Below are 18,617 nucleotides of genomic sequence, written 5' to 3'. Positions count from 1 at the left end.
TCCTGCGCTGGTGCCTGGAGACTTCAGTCAAGTTTCAAGTAACTTTATGCTGTGTGGTCATTTCTATATATGGTGCCTTGCCTTGAAGTGTAAAGACAATGTAAGAGAAGTGTACTTTGTGGCATAAAGAAAATTATTCTACTCCTTGCACCGAGGGGCCAGGTGAACCTAACTCAAATCCTTGGCAAGTGTCTGTTCTCTTTAAGCATTGTCACTTTAGAAGCTTGAAGTGCACTGCCAGACTTCCTTAAAGCCTGGTGTAAAAGGTCGATACTGCTGTGATCTTGGCTAACGCTTTTTCACGTATTTTTAACAGGTAATCGAGCTAGCAACCGTAATCAAAGTCAGGCAAAGGAACCTCATCTATCCTGAGTGATTATATAAGAAAGGGCAGTTAGTTTTACCAAGGATAAAAGCTGTTGCTCCTAGTGGGAAAAGAGAATCCCCCTCAGTGCAGATAAGTTTCTTTCTCACAAGCCATATGCTTCAAAGGCAGAATTTGACAAGTGGCAGGATTTTTGCTCCCATGATTCTTCTGTCCATTTTCTACTGTTCCACTCCCTGTTCCCTTTAGGTCCTAAATGTCCCCACAGGTCACAAGGTATTTTCTAACTTAGTTAATACTGCTACTTCAAAGGCTGGCTTGAATTGCCTGAGAATGTACCAGACTTTGTCTAAAAATGTAATTAGTACAAATTTTATTATCTCATCTCTGCTTTTTGCATGAGCAGAGCAGCTGATGGTGGATTTCTGTTTGGCCTCCCTAATCTGCACTGGCTTAATGAAATGTGAAAAAGTCTGGTGAAAACCCTGCTCAGATCCAAGAAAGCTCTGTGTTTTGAGAATTGCTTGTCTCCTAATTATCTGTCCAAATGAAAATTTGGGCTCACCTTCAAGTACAGTAATTTGAATGCTGTCTGAACACAATGGGGATAATAAGATTTTTCTTAAGCCAGAAGTTACAGGGATTTGCTCAGTAGTTGCTCTATTAGGTAATTACCATCTTGGAGTTGTTTCTTACTTCTGGTATAATATGATGTCATTTCTGGGGGTAAATTCTACATTCTAGAATAGTCTTGAATACGGGATGAGAATTTGCAAGCTGAAGAGCAAACAAAGGTTTGTGATAAAACAAGCATTATTAAAACATGTATGGAAAAACTAAAAGGATTCTTTGCATAAATGAGCAAGTGGAATGCTGGCAAGAACGTTTAGAATATTTAACATGACTTCTCCGGGCTCTTCTAACCACTGTTGATTATTTTTTTTTTATTTTTTTTTTTAATAAATCTCTTTCTAACCTGCCAAATACTTGATAAAACTCAGAACAGCTTGAATTAAACCTGCTCTCTAGAGAACTGCAAACAAAAACTGATTTAAACCACACACTACAATAAAACCTTTCCTCTTTTTTTTTTTCTCTTTTATCATAGGCTAATGTCTCAAATGAGCACTGGCCATCCTTGGTTCAGGAAGCCACAACTGAAGCTTTGAAACTTTCTTTTTGCCCCCTGGCAGCTCTCCTACAAGCACTGCTCCAGTATAATCGCAAAATGGGAGCAAGGTATGCACACTGTGTAAAAGTACAAGTGATCATTCTCCACAGATTTAATGCCAAAACTAATGCCAAAACCTAAAAGAAAATTGAAAATGGGAATTAATTCTTGAAGTAGTATGGCAGTTAAAAGGGAGAGGGGGGAAGGAGTTAGTGTGGGGAGCAGGACACAGCGGAGTCTTCCTCCTTTTCTCAAAAAAAGGAATATGACCTTCCTACCAAAAGAAAAACAGCTGTCACTTTTATTTTAATAGCTTGTTCCCTAAATAAATTAATCGCGAAGACTATACATTCTCAAAGATCTTCTTAAATAGCACAGTGGAAACAGATACCACTACCCTATCTACTGCTGGGATTCATTTTGACCTTAAACTGGGCTCACAGTCAAAGTTGGTTCATTCCTAACTACCAGGTGCTCATTGTGGCTTTTTGAGGAAGGAGAGGAAGATTTGGGGGATGGGGGCTTGGAAGCCTCCTAATGTGAGTTTGGTTATTTTGTCTAGTTCATCTTCTGCAGTGTTTTTGCTTAAACTGTGGAAAATTGGAATATTCTTGATGTTTTTGTTCAATAATTTCACCTGATTTTATAGGTAATTCTGACAAACTGGCTTAATTTCTCAGTGGGCCTTTAAGAAGGTGACAGGCAGCCTAATGTGATCCTGATAGTTGTAGGTTATAACAAAATCGGGCTGAAAACTTACTTAATCAATTAAAATTGGTCTTAACTACAATTTCAGATGTTAACTTATGTGAACAGTAAGGTGCATCGCAGGATCTGATTGATCTGCCTAGGTGTTTCAAAATCCTGAAAGGAGAAATTAATCTCAAATACAAATAACAAGCAAAAACCAGATGTAACTTCTCAGCAGCCTGTTAAATCACAATGTACTGGACAATTACACTGGTTATAAAGGACAGAATTCTTGAAACGGAAGCCAAAGCTGATGGAGCACCAGTGAATTAATGTGACATCCCTAAACTTAATTGCCAGTTTTTACCACATTTCTAATGACACGGGGAATTTTTGAAAATTGTCTTGGTTAGGTATAAGCTGGCAGTGTTGAAAGGTGGTATCAGCCAAACAGCATTTCAGACTTTGCGTAGTACTTTATTCCAGTTTTCTTCAGCAATTTCACGTCTTGCCACTGTGTTTGCAGAACTGCAGTACCTTTTGTGAGCGCCAGGATTAAATATATTGGTGTATAATATTAAAATTCTATTGGGATTATTAAGATTTGTTGCAGTACCTGTGTGTCTCAGGTGCACTGTCTTCCAAAAGATGTATTTCATAGTTCTTAAACTGGATAATATCTGCTGCACTGGCTCAGCAGATCACATAACAAAATTGGAGATCGAGCTGAGCTCACAGGTAGCATGATGTTTGTCGTGTTTTTGCAGCAGTCATAAAATCTGCTATGTTGATCAAATTTGGGTTATTTGCTAGTTAAAGCACTAACTTGAGTGTAATGGATTAAGCATTTTAAGTGCATCTACATAGATAAGAAAGGAGTGGCCATCTCTGCTCCCTCCCTTTCCAGGGTGGTGTGGGAATAAGGACTTAACCTTGATTTACTCCTGATCACTGTTGCTTGCTCTGGGACACAGGCACGTTACACGCAACCTAGACAGTCACACTTGATTTGGATTATGTTTTGGTTGTGCTTCCAGGGAGACTCGTCGGATGTTGGAAAGAGTGGTTTATCAACCAGGGAATCCAGAAACCGTAGTGTCAGTGGCGCGCTGGTACCTCCTGCGACATCTGTATGCCAAAGATGATTATGAATTAATAGATGTAAGAGTCTGGTTTATACAGAAATTCAACCTATTTACAGTGATTATCGTGATTGCAACTTGGAAGTGGGGTAGAGGGAGGCTGGGAGGGTGCTGGCTCACCTGCTCATGAGGCTGCAATGTTTAAGGATTCTATGCTGATGAAACATACCTCAGTTTTTGAAATTTTGTCGTTTGTTTGACAGTCTTCCATTCCCCCATGCAATACTAATGAAAAACAAACAGAAAAATCTCTTTCTAATCCAAACTGGCAAGAATTCTGCTAGTGACTTTTCAGTAGACATGAGGACCATTTTATCAGAACTTTACCAGAACTTACTGCTGCACTAAAAACGTATAATTTCCCCTAGCCTTTCTGGAACAGTGTGGTATCCTTGACCCAGAAGATCTCAGCAGTGGAGTGCTGTGCTTTCTGTACTTAAGACTTTTATTGTGTCTGTAATAGCGTGTTATTTTCAGTACAGAGTCAATGACACATTAGTTTCTGACAGCACTTCAGAAATGGCTTTGGTCAAACTCACCTGTCCACACAGCGCTCTCATGGGTTGCAAAACAGGGTGATTCACTTTGGCTTCTAATTGGAATCAGTTTGCTACTCAAACTCTGAATACAGTCACAAAAACCTCCTCACTGCTGCCACCCGCATGATGACACCCTCTTCTGCCCTGGTTAACAGCTGTTCCCTGGGGAAACTGAATCCCTAACAAAGTATGTTTGGAGGTACAGCACATCAGGTAGGCTGAGCCTTGATAAAAGTCCACGCACAGACATGCAGGTTCATAAAAACGCCAGAATTAATGAGGTTGAATGATCCTGGTATGATCTCGTTGCACTTGCTCATGCAAAGTCATCTGTACTTCCTACCAATGAGTACAGTACTAATAACGGCTAAAAATTTGCTTGATACTACTTAGTGGTTTTCCTTTTCAATATGTTTTATGTGATTGGATTACAAGAGAAGTGCCAGAAGCTTATGAACATCTGTGAGCATTAGGCTGAGTGGGAGCTTTTTTAACTAGTGGAAAAGCTGCTCATGCGAGGTGTGGAAAATAAATCAAGGGAAGGGTGAATTTAAATGGGGGAGGAAAAAGGATAACTTGGCAGTTTTGCTTAACTAGCTGCAGAGAATGTTCCTGTTTGGCAAATTTAGATTGATACTAATGTACTAGCAGGAGGCAAGTGTGTGTCGGCAGGGAGATAGGTCTCGTCTAGCTCTGCTTGTTTCTTTGCCAGCAGGTAACTTACTTGTCAGACTTGGTCTCAACCTTGAGTAACAAATGGTGCTGTAGCAGTGTGATGCAAGCAACTACAGGCTTAGCAGGCCACTACAGGGTGGGGGTCTTAAGTGCCTGATATTTTAAGCAAGCTGATGTGTAGTGTTGAATATTGCCTATCTGGGCTTATGGGTTACTCAGTCTTTTAGGGAAACTGCGTAGCAGGAAGTAAAATGCATTACAGATTGACAGTAAAATGCTAACAATAAAATTATGAAAATCTCATTTTTTCACAGTTTGTTTTCTTCTTTTTCTCTGCAGGTACTTATAGAAAATGCCAAAGCTAATGGAGATGTTAGAGCTCTGCAGCTAAATGAGACATTGTCATCAAGTGCCTAGTATGGACCATCTCAAGTGAAACATCTTCCGTTCATGCAAATTAATCAGTCCATCTCTAGGAACAATGTGGTTTGGGCTTTGTTTGTTTGTGTCTGGTTTTGGTCTTCTATTGCATCAGCTGGGACTTTGTCTTTAGTTTTATTTCTTTTTGAAGAAAAGCAGGTTATATCGGTTCCACCGTATGCTTTATATGAAAGGAAAACCCTGAATTTTGCTTTTGTTTTCTTCCTCACTGAAACTTCAGTGCTACTGGCAATGGAGAGTACTTTGTATTTTCCCCTTACCCACATACAGAAATAAAATATTAACTGTGCTGGCTGTGATGCAAGGTTTTCTTGGCACAGAATCTTACTGGCTAACTAGCAGCAAACTCTTGTTCTCTCCCAGATACTGTAAAACAGTCAGAGATTTAAAATACTTTTATTCTTCTGATATGCTTTGGTTTGGAGTTGAAACCCAAATCAACTTGGAACTTCATCTGTGGTGTCAGTTTATACTTTTCTTAATTTTTTTTTTTTTTTTTTTTTTTAGCTGATCTTCCTTACAGCAGTGTATCCTCTTGATTGCAGGCTTCAGTAAACATTCCCATCAAGAAAAGCTTGTGATCATCAGGGACAGGGTCGTATTTATAAATGTGTATAACAGGCTCTATTTATGTCTTGGTAGTTCTGCTGCTGACTGCTTAATTGGATGAATCATGACAGTGGTTTGAAAGGCGTGATTTCATCTTGCTTTTATGTACATGAAAATAAAAAAAAAAAGAAGCAGTGATTCTAATCTGTTAATGTTACCATTAGGGTTTTCAAGATGTTGACAAGAGTCACGATAGCTCTGTTTCCTGGTTTAAAGTTTCTTAAAATTACTGTCTGGCCACCAAAGTCTTACAACGGCTGTTATGGCTCTGTGTTAGAGAGGAGAAAGAGCCATTCCAGGAGCAGCGGGGCTGCATCGAGCATACGCTTTGGTTTTGGAACCGGTTGGTTTTGGGCTTAAAGAAAGCAGGATGCTGAGCTGGGGTGCGGGGGGTGTCTGCCACCAGCCATGTGTGGGGATCTCTGGAGCGCGGCCGAGAGCCACGAGCGCGCCACTGTCGTTTAAAGAGGAAACTGAGCTCAGTAGGCTGGCGTGGAAACCTCTCTGAATGGCAAGGATCCCTCCTTGTCTCCCACACTTTCGTTCTCCCACCCACCTCAATGCAAAATACCTTCCTTAAAAAGGCTTTTTTTTTTTTTTTTTTTGTAAATTTAGATTGATTGTGGATCCCTTCACAGCCTCCTGTCACGTCATCTTGAACTATCAGATATTAAAAAGGGAACGTTGCAAAAGCCAGACTCGTGACTCTCAAGACTAACTGTAACTTTTTTTTTTAGCTTGCTGCTATTAAAAGCCTGGAAAAGTTCTTGCAGCCTATAGTTCGTATCCTTGTCGTATGGTCTTGATATTTGTGCCTCCTACTCTCGCGGTATGAAAACCATCATCACCAGCCTGGCGTTAGTCTGTGCTTTGTTCAGCACTAAACCTGAACTGCTTTCTAACACCTCGGAGACCAGACAAATAACAGGCCAGAGAAACCAGCTGAGGAGCTGTCAACTATGAATATTCCCTATGAGGAAAAAAAACAAAAAAAAACAGTAGAGTGCTTTTTCTCTTCAGAAGACCATGAAGTTACTTTTCCTGTGATCAGTGCTGAACTCCTTGAACAAGATAATTACACAGCCCGGAGTTGTATTACGTGCCCTGTAGGAAGAAAACCCAACACATACTTCTGCCACCTACTCGGTGAAAAGCACTCGGGGAACATGAGTTTAAACTTATGGAAAGTCCAACAGTATGAGGTAAAAATCTTGCCCTCCCCGTTTTTTGACAGTGTCTAGGCTCTGCAAAATCAGCACTTTGTAGACGGTCTGCTCTAACACTGGAAACACTGTAAATTCGTGCAGGTTGAGACAGCCCTCTATTTTATGTTCTTGTAGAGCTCAGCTTTGGAATGCAAAGTACTGCGTGAAGGCACATAAACACCACTGAGTTGGGGCACAGAGAGTTGTTGATGGATTTCACTGCCTGGGAAGTCGTGTGTTCAGCGGCTGTGGCCGTAAAGGGGAGAAAATAACACTTCCCAACTGTAATTTGTTTTATGATGTTGGCTTATGCTACAGGCAGAGTGGAATGAGATCTAATTAATTTCAAGGTAGAACTTTTTGCCACCTCAGATATGAGGGATTTTATGTGCTTCTTACATTTCCACTTGTACAACTGCGGGTCAGTGGCTAGCTTCTGAGAATTTTATTTATATGTTTTGGTGATACATGTTCATCTCCTTCTCTGTATTTCTCAAGAACTGCTGGGTTGGATTTCTGCTCGGCTTCTGAGCTTCTCTCTGAGCAGTATCACAAACTACAGGGGGTGACTGCGTTAATTTTGATAGTCTTCCTAACCTTGGAGTTTAAGAAAAACACAGATCTGTACTTCTCACTCCCCAGTGCTTTTGTTTGATACCTTTTGTATTTTAAAAGAAATATTTTTTTAAAAAAAATTCATAGGTAAAAAAACCCCACGAGAACTGTTATAATGTGCCACAAATGCACTTTTGCAAGGAAAAGTACATCCCTAATCCCTCAGCCCAGTTGAATATCATCCTGACTGTATAGACTTTAGCTTTCCTTTTCTCCCAGTTAATTTTCTTTTTACTGATTTAACTGAACAGCTGGCAGTTAAATAACTTTTAAATTTGGTGTTCTCATGGGAGAGAGGGGTCATTTTGGGTTTAGTCACAGTGTGAAGCAATAAATACCAAGGTAAATCCTTCACGCAGTGAAGTCACTCAGACAGTAGCAATGTTCCAAATATGTATTCATGTGGGATACAAATTTATAATTAGGCCCTCAGACCTTTCTGCCATAAAATTGGTGCTTGAATAAAGCAACATTTGGCTGTGCTGTACGGCCCTGTGAGTGAACGGTGAGACCAAAATGCAGATTCAGAGCAGCTCAGAAACTGCTGCACGTTGTCGGGGTTTCAGCATTGCTGGTTCCCTGCTGCTTGTAGGAAATGTCTGCAACTTTGGTGGCTATTCTTTGTCTTTGTCAAGCTGTGAGTGATTTCTAGGACTTCTTACTTCCTGGAGAAAGTTTAACTGTACTGAAGTTTCTGCCTGCAGGAGCAATGTGGTTAATTGCCGAGGTGGCATTCCGTCGGTTGGGTTCTGGCCATCACACTGTGCAGGTGTGGCTTCTTGGAGAAGCCACCTGAAATCCACGGCTCTGAGAAATCTGCTTTTCTGTAGAGCAAAAAGCACAACAGAATTGAGATGCGGATTATCGGAGGAGGATTATCTGAGCCCTTTATGAATTTTCTTCTCTGGGCAGTGGACAGTATTAGGCTTTCTGGAAACAAATGTACTGCAGAAACTCAGGTTTTTATTGCAATTACGTTGTGAGCTCCTTTTTGCCCTCCCTGCCAAAGAACTCACATTAGCTTCTGTTGGGAAATTATACTGATACATTTCTTTTGCCCTGCTCCCAGAGTTTTTCTGCTTATTTCCAGATTGTTTTTCTTGTATTTTGAAGAAAAAAGCCAACACTATGTCAGTGACATTTCTGAGCGTTCTACTGCAAACCACCTCTTTTATTCAGTCAAACAGAAATGAGAAATAAACCCTCTTGACAATGCATCTGCTAATAATTAACTTGCATTTTGTCACCTGTACCAAATTTATTAGTTACTTTTAATGGCCCAGTGATTTATTATAATAGGTGCAAATCATGCATCAGTAGATGTTCTGATACCAGTTTTCATAATGCTGTTACTACCTACACCTTGTGTGCAGCTGGAGGAATTTATTAAATCTGATTTCAGTAGTCACACCAATCTAAAACCAATTTAGCTTATGCCAGGGCTGGACTAACTACACTTAATAACCGAGTATTTGTTTTATTAAAGTCCTTTACTGTGAATACTCTTGTAAGAAATCTGCTTGTAAAATTCTAAGTCAATCCTTAAAGCTTAACTTTTCTTCTACAGTGGAGTACTCTCTTGTAAAATTGGTGTGAAAGTGACTGTTGGTGTTACAGAGTTGTTGGTTTTGTTGCTGCACGGTATCATAACTAGAACAACATCCTACAGGGACAGGGGAAAACAAAATCGGCAGTGTCCAAAGTCAGTGTCCAGTCTTGAACTCTGGGCTGCCTCTCACTGGAGGGAGCACCTGCAAGAGTGGACAAGGCGTGCTCCTGGTGTTCAGTCTTCTAGGAGATCACTTTCATTGTATCTTTTTCATGTCTTTCTGAATTTTCTTTTTTTCAAGTTTCAGCCTTGTGTTCTGTATTTGTTTGAGCAGCTCCAGGGACTCGTGAATGGTTCGAAATCCTGATAGAGGAATAGAAACAGTTAATTAGTGGTGGCTTTCAATGCACTGAAAGATTCTTTTTCTTTGCAATCTCTGACCCATGTTTAATACAGACTACATTAAATCCAACCTATTTGATCATTTTATTGAATACCGTGGATGTGTGCTGCTGGGGTTGCAAGCTCCTTGCTGTAGGAATTGTATTTTCCAATACATTGGGCAACACCAAGCACGACTACATGTAGCCATAAGCTGCAGTTGACATCAGACTTGTGGTGTGGAGCAAAGAAAATACTATCTCCTTAAAACCAAGAGTATTGTTAGCCTTAAAGCGCATTGTTTTTTCATTGAGCATTGGGGGTTTGGTTTGGTTGGCGTTTTTTTAAGTCAGCAATCCTCACTTTGAATCAAAGACTTTGTTTGTGCAGGGTTTGTGCTGCGGATCTCCCAGAGTTGTAGCAGCTCTAAGTGAGGATTACGCTTCATCTGAGATGGAGGTGGTTTTGTTGTGCCCTTCGGGGGAGAATGGGAGCTCAGCTTCACCAGTGAAGCATCTCTGTGTCTGTGTACAGGTACATGAAAAGGTAAGATGGGAGTGTGCAGACATGCTTTTTTCCAAAAGAGAGCTGCAGAGCACGCGATGCACCTTTTCTGGACCACTGTGCAGTCGAATATTGTCAATAAAGACTGGAAAAGTAGAGTTTCAAACTGCCGTTACCTACCTGTTACCAGATTGAAATAACTTTCAAATTACAGCGTAGTAGTTCTTTACATTTGTCCAGCGTGTCACATAGACTTACTAGCAAGGATTAAAATTAGCTCTCTTCCTCTTTTTCTTTCTTAAAGTGCTTGTTGTAACATGGCAGCTGATGACATGTTTTTCTTTTTCGAACAGTTGTTTAATATGGATTAATTTTGTCACTGCTAAGTCTATATAGTTCAACCAAATCCCTGCACGGTGCTTAGAATTTTATAAATTCCAGACATGTCTCTGACTCCCAAGATGCCAATCTGTGCTGAAGCACAACCAGCTGCCGAGACAGGCTGGAGGCTGCCTCTGTGCCCTTCGTGCTCCTCCACACCACTTCAGTGGCCTCTCTTACCCCTTTTTTGGGGGTCGGCCCCTGCCAGAGGGCTGCCGTGGGAAACAGCGATCCTTGGCTTCGTGTTTCAACATGAGCACAGCCAGAGTTTGGTTTAAACACATCTCTTCTGTCGTTAGTCTCCGCAGGCAGGGCCTTGAGGTTAAGAACCCCTTTCAGCCACAGAAACTTTTATTCTGAAATTTCTTAGCCACAGTTTGCTTTGAGACGCTGTCTTGAGCTCACTCCGATGGTCTCGTAGACAGCCAAGCCTTCCCGTGTCAAGCTGCACACAAACCTGACCTAATTTAGAGGTTGGTTTGCTGCGGCTTTGCAGCAAGGCTCGTAGGTGGGTTGCAGCTGATGAAGGAATCGGAGCTGAAGCAAAGCACTGGGGTCCCTGATCCCAGACAGCTTGGAAGACAAGAACCAGACGCTTGAGTTTCAAGCGAGAACATGTAAGATGTGAAGCCCTCGTGTAATGATTTTCAGCCATCTGTTCCCTTGGAGAGTGGGCTGAGTGGGGTTTTTTTGATAACCTGATGCCTCCACTATTTCCATCATCTGCTGCAAGTGGAGGGAGTTGCAGTAGATGAGGCAATGGCCTCAAGCTGCCCAGGGCAGGGTCAGGCTGGCTCTGAGGAAGGATTTCTGTGCAGAAGGGGCTGTTGGGCGTTGGAATGGGCTGCCCAGGGCAGGGGGGAGTCCCCGGGATCCCTGGAGGGGTTGAAGAGTCGGGCTGAGCCAGCGCTGAGGGATCTGGGGGAGTTGGGAACGGTCAGGGGGAGGGTCATGGTGGGGCTGGAGGAGCTGCAAGGGCTTTTCCAACCCTGATGTGATTCTGTGAGGTTTGAGTCGCACAGGACAGATTACAACGGGCACAATCTTCCTCGTGGAGGCCGTGTGCATAGTGCCTGGTGAAAGCCTTTCTAATTGCTGCTGAAAGCTGGACAGCCAGGATCATCTCGGATTGGTGAAGCCGTTCATGCCCTGTGCGATGCACTGGTGTGACTGTCCCCGTGGGAAGCAGCTGCCGCGTGATCTAACCGCTCCCCTTCGCTGGCGCGACGCCGTGGCACGGAGCTGTAACTCATACAGGTGCCTTTCTCCAGCTGCCCGTGGCTGAGAATGGGAAGTAAAGGATGGAAATGCCACAAAACCATCAAACACTGGTTCAGCAGCAGGCACCGTGAAAAGGGAATGTGACCGGTGCCTCCCGACAAACGTTAGGCTTTGCTAACGGGAGAAACGGGTGCTCTAAAAAATCTGGAAAACGGGTTATGAAATGGCCTTTTAAATGATCTTACCTTGAGACTCTGAGGAAGGAAGAGCAACCTATGTGCAAATGTCCTGCTGGCTGTTTGCAAAGACAAGCGGGCTAGTCCATACACCCCTATACAGGGTTTGGGGAGAGAAATAGTCACTTTAATGCGTATTTTACTGGAAGTTTATTTCCTGGAGCAGCAAGTTACTGTAGAAATTTATTTTAGAAACAAATGCATGAGAGCCTATCCTCACCTGATCTGTACTCATTCTGCATTTCCTGAAGCTCCTTCCAGACCTGTCTTTCAAATCTGGTGATTCTTGCACGCAGGTTTTTTTCACCACTTTTCATCTGGTTCAACTGCTTTTCGTATTTTGGGGGTTCATCCATTCGTTCTAGCTTTAGTGACAGACGTAGGAGCTTTTCTTCTACCCTTTTTTCTGCTCTTTCCTTTAAATACACAACACAGAATTATAGTGAGACACTTTACGTATGCCCACATTAACCACCTCCTGCCAGCCACCCCTTTGGTCGGTCCTGCCTCCTAATCCCACACATGACAGCACCGAATAAATGCAGGTGAGGTCTGGTACCCTGGAGGATGTGTCAATCCTTTCTTCCCCGATGAACCACAAAAACTGCAAAATTGGGTCTTGGCCAGGACAAAGGTGCTTTATTAATTCCTATTTGATTCATTTATTCATTTAAATCCAGCGATTTGTCTGTGGCGGGGAGCTGTAACTCATCCAGGTGCCTCTTTCTCCAGCTGCCGTTGGTTGAGAATGGGAAGTAAATGATGGAAATGACACAAAACCATCAAATGTCACTTCAGCAGCAGGCTCCGTGCAAAAGGGAATGTGCCTGGTGCCCCCTGACGAAGGTTAGGGGCTTGGCTAACAGGAGAAACGGGTGCTCACAGTGTGAGATGGGGAACTCAGACAACCCCTTTCAGGTTGTTTTCATGCAGCCATCTCAAGCCCAAGCTTTCCAATCCAAGAGGTGCAACACTGCGGTGTAAACCCAGCTCAGCTGACTGAAGAGGCTGAGCCCTGAAAGAGCTGCCTGAGGGGTGGCAAGCAGCCCTCCCTCTTCTGAGCTCAGCACAGCTTCCCTTCTGTGCTCAAACCTGTGCTGCGCAGCTCCGCCCCCCGCCCCTTCCTTGGTATTCCAGGTTGCACCAGGTCCTCTGGTCAACTGAAACCTGGCCAATACGGTCACAATCCTCCGCCCTTCTCTCGCCCTCGCTGCACAGGGGAGTCCTGTGGGCCCAAGGCGATGGCTCTCCCTCCCGAGGAAGGTGTGTGCAAACCTGGCGGAGCTCTCTGAACCTAAACAGAGCTCGGCACGGTGGTGGAACACACGCCGAGCCTACAACGCGGGCAGCTGGTGGAGGGAGTCAGCTCCGGGAAGAAAGGATTGAAGCTCATCTTCAACTGCTTTTGTCCTGCGTTCGTGCTGAGGTTTCCTTCAGCTCCCAGCAACGGAGCTCTGCTTCCACTGAGGTGACAGCCAGAGGACCAGCACACGTATGTGTGCACAGAAAACAAACACGTTCCTTATTCAACCTATTGACGAGTGGCTTTGAAAGCTTTACCTCCTGTTAACTGTTACGAAATAGATGAAAATCTCTTTTAATTATTACTCACAGATAAATGAGGTCATAGAAATAAGAAATCAATGGCTGTTGTGATCCTGAATAAGAGACTAGAATGAGTAAACTGTTGTGAGGCTGCAGGTGTCCAGCCAGTCTGAAGTCATGGTGCATCACGCTGTGCTACTCCTTGGTCCCATGTACAGCCCTCAGCATGGCCAAAAACCCAGCCTAGTTAATCCCTGGGTAAATCCCGGGATTGAAACCTCTGGTTTAGGTATGTTTAAGATTATTATAATATTTTAACTTACAGAGACCTAAGAAATGGGTGATGACTAAAATGTCTGGTTTTAATGGTTCTTAAAGGTTCTAAGATTAACTTCTCAGAAATCAGAAATGTTAAATGGAACATCGAGGAAAGGTTGAGGCAGACAGATGAAGAAAGAGGCTGTTTGAGGATGGATGGCTTGATGGCCCTGAAACAGACCAACAGACCATGTGGTCAGGAGCAAAACCAGAGACAGGAACGAAGAGGACTTGCGGACCGATGGAAATTTATGGACGTTTTTCTTCACTGAAAGAACAGAGAATTGAAACATCAAAGGAAACTAAGGTGAACTTTCTATAATGTGATGGTTTAGAATCCCGATATAAAGAGGAGGAGGGACCGATGCAAGTTGCCAGTCACTGAGGTGGGGGCCCAACTCTGAGTTGTCTGTGTGATAATAAAGGCAAACCAAGAGTGGAGCCCATTCTGTTACGAGTATATTTTATTTGTCTTTATTATTAACGCTGTATTTTTTGACATGGCAATCTCCCTTAGGGGAGAGTAACCACATATATTGGTGTGTTTTCTGCAAAATGATCACAAAAACTATTAGCGGAGGAAGGGAATCCCAGCGGTGTCTTTAAGGCAAGAAATATTTTTAATATCTTCCTGACTGCACTAAATGTTGGTTGCATTGAGTACAAGAGTTGGAGATTGAAGCTCAGGAGTGTTTTAGTTCCAAGCATCGTCTGAAACTGGTCTTTGAGCAGCCTTCACCCCAGCACTAAGATATGGCATGTTTCGATCACTTTTGAGCTCTGAAGTGGAATGAACCACGCACAGCAAAGGAGGAGAAGCTTTGAAAGCTGTGAAGGAATTAACTAAAAGGCCTCGGTCCTGTGCCAAGTGCTGAGTGCTGCTGTGGAGCCAAAACACACCGTGTTTTCATGTACCGGCCGCGGGAGGGTGAGGGTTTGTCTTTCAAACCAGGCTGGGGTTGAAGAGGATCCCTTCCTCTCCTGAGCCTGCCCACAAGTGACTCTGGGGGGTGCTCTGTGGCGGCACCGCGGCTCGCCGGGGGACAGGACGACACCACGGGCAGGTATGTTGTGGTTACACGGATGTGAGGCGGAGCCATAATCTGGGAAGGTTTTATTTCCTGGGATACCCAGAGCATTTTGGATCTTCACCCTCAGAAACAGAAATCACCAGGATGAGGTTCGAGCCCTGAGCTCGCTGTCGGCCCTGTCTGAGTGAGAGGTTGAACTTTATGACTTCCCGATCCCCCTTTCAACACAAAATAATTTACGATTCCACGATTTGCGTAACTCATCATTTCACCGGTCGCCCTGAGACACCTGGTTTTGCGTTAGGTCTCGTTTTTTGTGTGTGATTTGGTACCTGCTGGGATCGAGGTGGCAGGAGCGGCGCGTCTCACTCCCAGTCCTGGGAGGGCTGGAGGCCGCCCAGCGCCCGTCCTGGACAGACTTACCAGCCCCTCCTTCACCCAGTCAAACAGCTGATGCCCGCGCTGGACTTGATCTTCTTCAGACCGGGTCAGCTGCGCTTCCGTCCACTTCCGATGAGTCTGCATCTGATCCCTGAAGTCACTTAGAACACTTGTCAACCTAAAATCAGGATTATTTTTTTAGTAACAAGACTAAGGCTTAGTCAGTGTTATGGAGGAGTCTTGAGTCACTTGAGTAAATTGCTTAAATTACTCCAAATCTCCTCAATAGCTTCCTAACAAGCCCTAAGCTCAATTATTTTATTAATCCTTACCTTGAAGGTTGTACCTACATGCCACAATGTTATTTCTGTAGCGTGGTCTACTTTAGGAAAATACCTGAGGGCTGAAAAATGTTAATTTCCCATTTGCATTAACTCTATTCAAAGTAGATGAGGAAATCACACTGTCCCACTGAACATTGACTGCATTGCTGGGCACTGGGGAGAGCAGCAAAATCGCTTGTGATCTAAAGATGAAGTTCATAAGAATAAAAAAAGTTTATAACTAAACGAGAAAGAGAATGTGGAGTTGTCTTTGAGGCAGAAGCTGGCTAGAAATGTAAAAACCTACCCAAAGGGAACGAAGAAGGCAGCGCCTGGAGGAGAGTGAGGAACAAATGCTGCTCCCATCAAATCTGCAAAATGTCAGGTGAAAGGGAACTACACAGTTTAGATTTTGCTTTTCTTACGCTGCAACATGTAATTTACAACATGAACCGCAACGAGATGTGAACTTAGGTCCAAGTTGTAGTCGTATATATAAATTTTCATGCTCGTGCATATGACCTGACTGTAGGAGTGCCACGAAGGATTTTAACATAATGGTATTAATTTCTAAGACATTTTTGTGCACAAACAATGATTGCTTGAAATTTGTTGGGCCCCAGTTAGGATACAAACCACCAGGTAAGGAGCAGGATTTTGCAACTAGACCTAGTGCTTATGGCGCTTCTAATATTTAATATCACGTTTCAAAAGGGTGTTTGAGTGAAAGTGGTTTTTATACTGAGTGATTGATAACAGCTCCGTATCAGCCTAATGAAGTGATAATTGCCATCAGCACTCTCTGTAAATGTGGTAAAAAAAAAAAAAAAGTTAATGATAGCAAAATAAGTGATGTGTTATTGCAGTTTGCTATAGTGTCTTTTCCAGATCTTCTACATAATCAGCCTGTTAGGTCAGTTTATCACTTTTACTCATTTCAGCAGTGCTAAGATCTGATTCTTCAGGATTAAGATCTTGTAGCACTGAGTTTGCCGTTTCCAGCCCTACCGTGCACACAGAGTTTGCTTCCTGGAGCACTGATCTTTGTTCCCGAGAAAAGCAAACGCAAGAGCCCGCTGACGACACGGACCAGTGTCCAACCTGAGCACGGGGAGGGGAGGTGTAAAGAGGTTTTCTCAGGCCCAACGGCGAGACGTCTGTCTGGGATAACAGGAATTGCTGCCCAGACCCTGTTCTGGAAGGTCTGGCAGGGAGGGAGGCAGCACCCTGCCACAGCCACCGCTGCCTGCCCCAAGGTCGCTGCCCATGAGTGGAGGATCTTCCTCCCTGAGGATGAGTGAACGGGTCCATCGGGCACAAAACAGAGCTGCCATGGCATTGTTTGTGGTAAGACTGCCAAACAAATTTGGGGAATATCACTTAATGGGTGAAGATGAATTAACCGTGAATGACAAAACTGATGGTCAGCTCTGCTCAAAGGCTCAAAACCACACGTTGTGTCACTGGCAGCTGGCGTCTGACTTTGCCTCCATTCCTCTGAGGTTGGCAAAGGGGGAAGAACGAAATACGTAAACCTAAAAATTAATTATCTGAGACTGAGTGCAGGCAACTCAGAGAAGATTTGGCAAACTCTGCCTTGGGGAGAAGGGGGCGAACCACACAAATAATTGATTTTACAGAAAGTTATTTAGCAAACACTGGAAGTGATCGCTATGACCCCCACGAGCAGTTACGTGAGGTGACACGGCCTGTGTAGTTCCGACCAAACGATCACAACAGGATTTTTGGGATGCAGTTCCTGCAAACCCCATCCGAATGTGGCTGGGGCCCATCTCGAGGAACACACTTGACAGTGACAAGATGATGATTAATAATATGATTATTTTGTATTTGTATTCATTTTATAACATCAATGATTTAATAATAAAACCGCCCCATGTTTTATTTTATTTCTTTGATTCGCATCCCTCCTGCATGGAGCTTATAAAAATGTATCTACCAGGAGTGAGGCTCCAGAGGCAGACGATTTGCCATAGTCTCAGCCCAGCAAAGCCCTGAAATATTAATAAGGGGATACTTGTAGATATTTAATAATGAATATATCTATGTATCTATATATGAATACTATTCCAGTAGTGCTACCATAAATTTTCACATGTGAAAATAGATCTATTGGCAATTGAATTGACTTTGTGGAGTTGAGTGCAGCTATTCCAGCCTAACTGACCCTGAGAGGTAAGCGTTCACTCCCCTGCCAAGGGCCAGATTCCTGAGCAAGGCACAACTCCCGTGAAATCTGTAAATATGTTTAAAATTCATCTGGTTTTCAGTAACAATATCAGTTTTTACTTTTACAATACAACTGCCAGCCCACAGTCGAAGACAACTGGGTCCCAGACAGCTGCATGTCAACTGAAGAGGTAACTCTGGGCTTTAAAGCTGATTTAAACGTGCCAGATTTTATGTGGAAGCTCCAGTCTGTTCCAGAAGTTAAATTTTACTTCAGCTCTATAAAAAGAATGCATAAATTTGGTAGGCTTTTAAAGGAGCTATATAAAAGGAGACAGACATTCCCCCAAGGGCACGCTATCTTAATCAAATTTTATATTAACTGGAATAAAATCTCAACATTTAGTAAATAAGTCTTTTTGATTTTACATTAAATAAACAATGCCAGCACATCTCAGTGTCTTGAAAGCCGACTCTCTCCAAGCTTCCTATTTCTGATGACGATTTCAGCAAGCTCTCGTTAACTTCTGAGAAACTCAACATTTACCTCAATTAAGTTTTCCAATTTCTTTCTTTTCTGTCATCATTCCATTTTTCCTTCCCTCTTATTTTGGTTTCATTTCTTGTCCCTTTCACATCACCACTGCTCTCTGTCTCCATCTTCCTTCTTCCCTTTTCCTGATTTTAATTCAATGCCCACTTTAGCTGTTATTTCCCCATTCACCCCTTTTCCTGTTGTCCTGATGAGAACTTTCTTCTGTTTAAAAGTTCCAACTCATTTTTACTTCTGAATACAATTCAAGTAAAATCTTAAATAAAATGAATCTTTATTCAAATGCTTCACTGTTTTAAGCAGCGGAACTATCACCTTTGAAATACCATTATTGCAGGATTATTATAATTACATTTTCAGTTATTTGTGCTGGGCTGTTTTGCATTGTTTTGGATACAGATGCCAGATACTTTTGTTCATTGCATCCTTCCCTGGAGCTCCCTCCTCTCTAAAACCCATCAAGATTAAAATGGCGCCCTAAAAAAAAATACTTATGCAGATAGAACGGGGAAAATGTACGGGCAAGGAAGAAGGAAATAAATCACAAACCTGTGGGCACATGAGGCTGTGCAGCTACACCAGCCTTGTTCCC

General features: G+C 42.9%; 2 protein-coding genes across 3 annotated transcripts in view; one reads left to right on the top strand and one right to left on the bottom strand.

Annotated features, from left to right (window-relative positions):
• The window catches only part of SKIC3 (SKI3 subunit of superkiller complex), a 49,480-nt gene extending 44,208 nt beyond the window's left edge, over positions 1-5,272 (top strand). For both annotated transcript variants that reach the window (XM_074933246.1, XM_074933247.1), the window contains 3 exons: positions 1,434-1,564; positions 3,224-3,347; positions 4,882-5,272. In XM_074933246.1, coding sequence (XP_074789347.1) covers positions 1,434-1,564; positions 3,224-3,347; positions 4,882-4,959 — 333 coding nt within the window. In that variant the 3' untranslated portion in view covers positions 4,960-5,272. The remainder of the gene's footprint in view (positions 1-1,433; positions 1,565-3,223; positions 3,348-4,881) is intronic.
• A 3,945-nt stretch (positions 5,273-9,217) lies between these two features.
• Positions 9,218-18,617, bottom strand: part of FAM81B (family with sequence similarity 81 member B) — a 36,512-nt gene continuing 27,112 nt past the window's right edge. The window contains exons 6-8 of the mRNA XM_074932728.1: positions 15,002-15,137; positions 11,905-12,100; positions 9,218-9,324 (exon numbers count right to left, since the gene is read on the bottom strand). Coding sequence (XP_074788829.1) covers positions 9,218-9,324; positions 11,905-12,100; positions 15,002-15,137 — 439 coding nt within the window. The remainder of the gene's footprint in view (positions 9,325-11,904; positions 12,101-15,001; positions 15,138-18,617) is intronic.

Source organism: Athene noctua, chromosome Z (genome assembly GCF_965140245.1).
Source record: "Athene noctua chromosome Z, bAthNoc1.hap1.1, whole genome shotgun sequence".
Lineage (NCBI taxonomy): Eukaryota > Metazoa > Chordata > Aves > Strigiformes > Strigidae > Athene > Athene noctua.
Note: the sequence above shows the minus strand (reverse complement) of the source record. Positions and strands in the feature narration are given on the sequence as shown.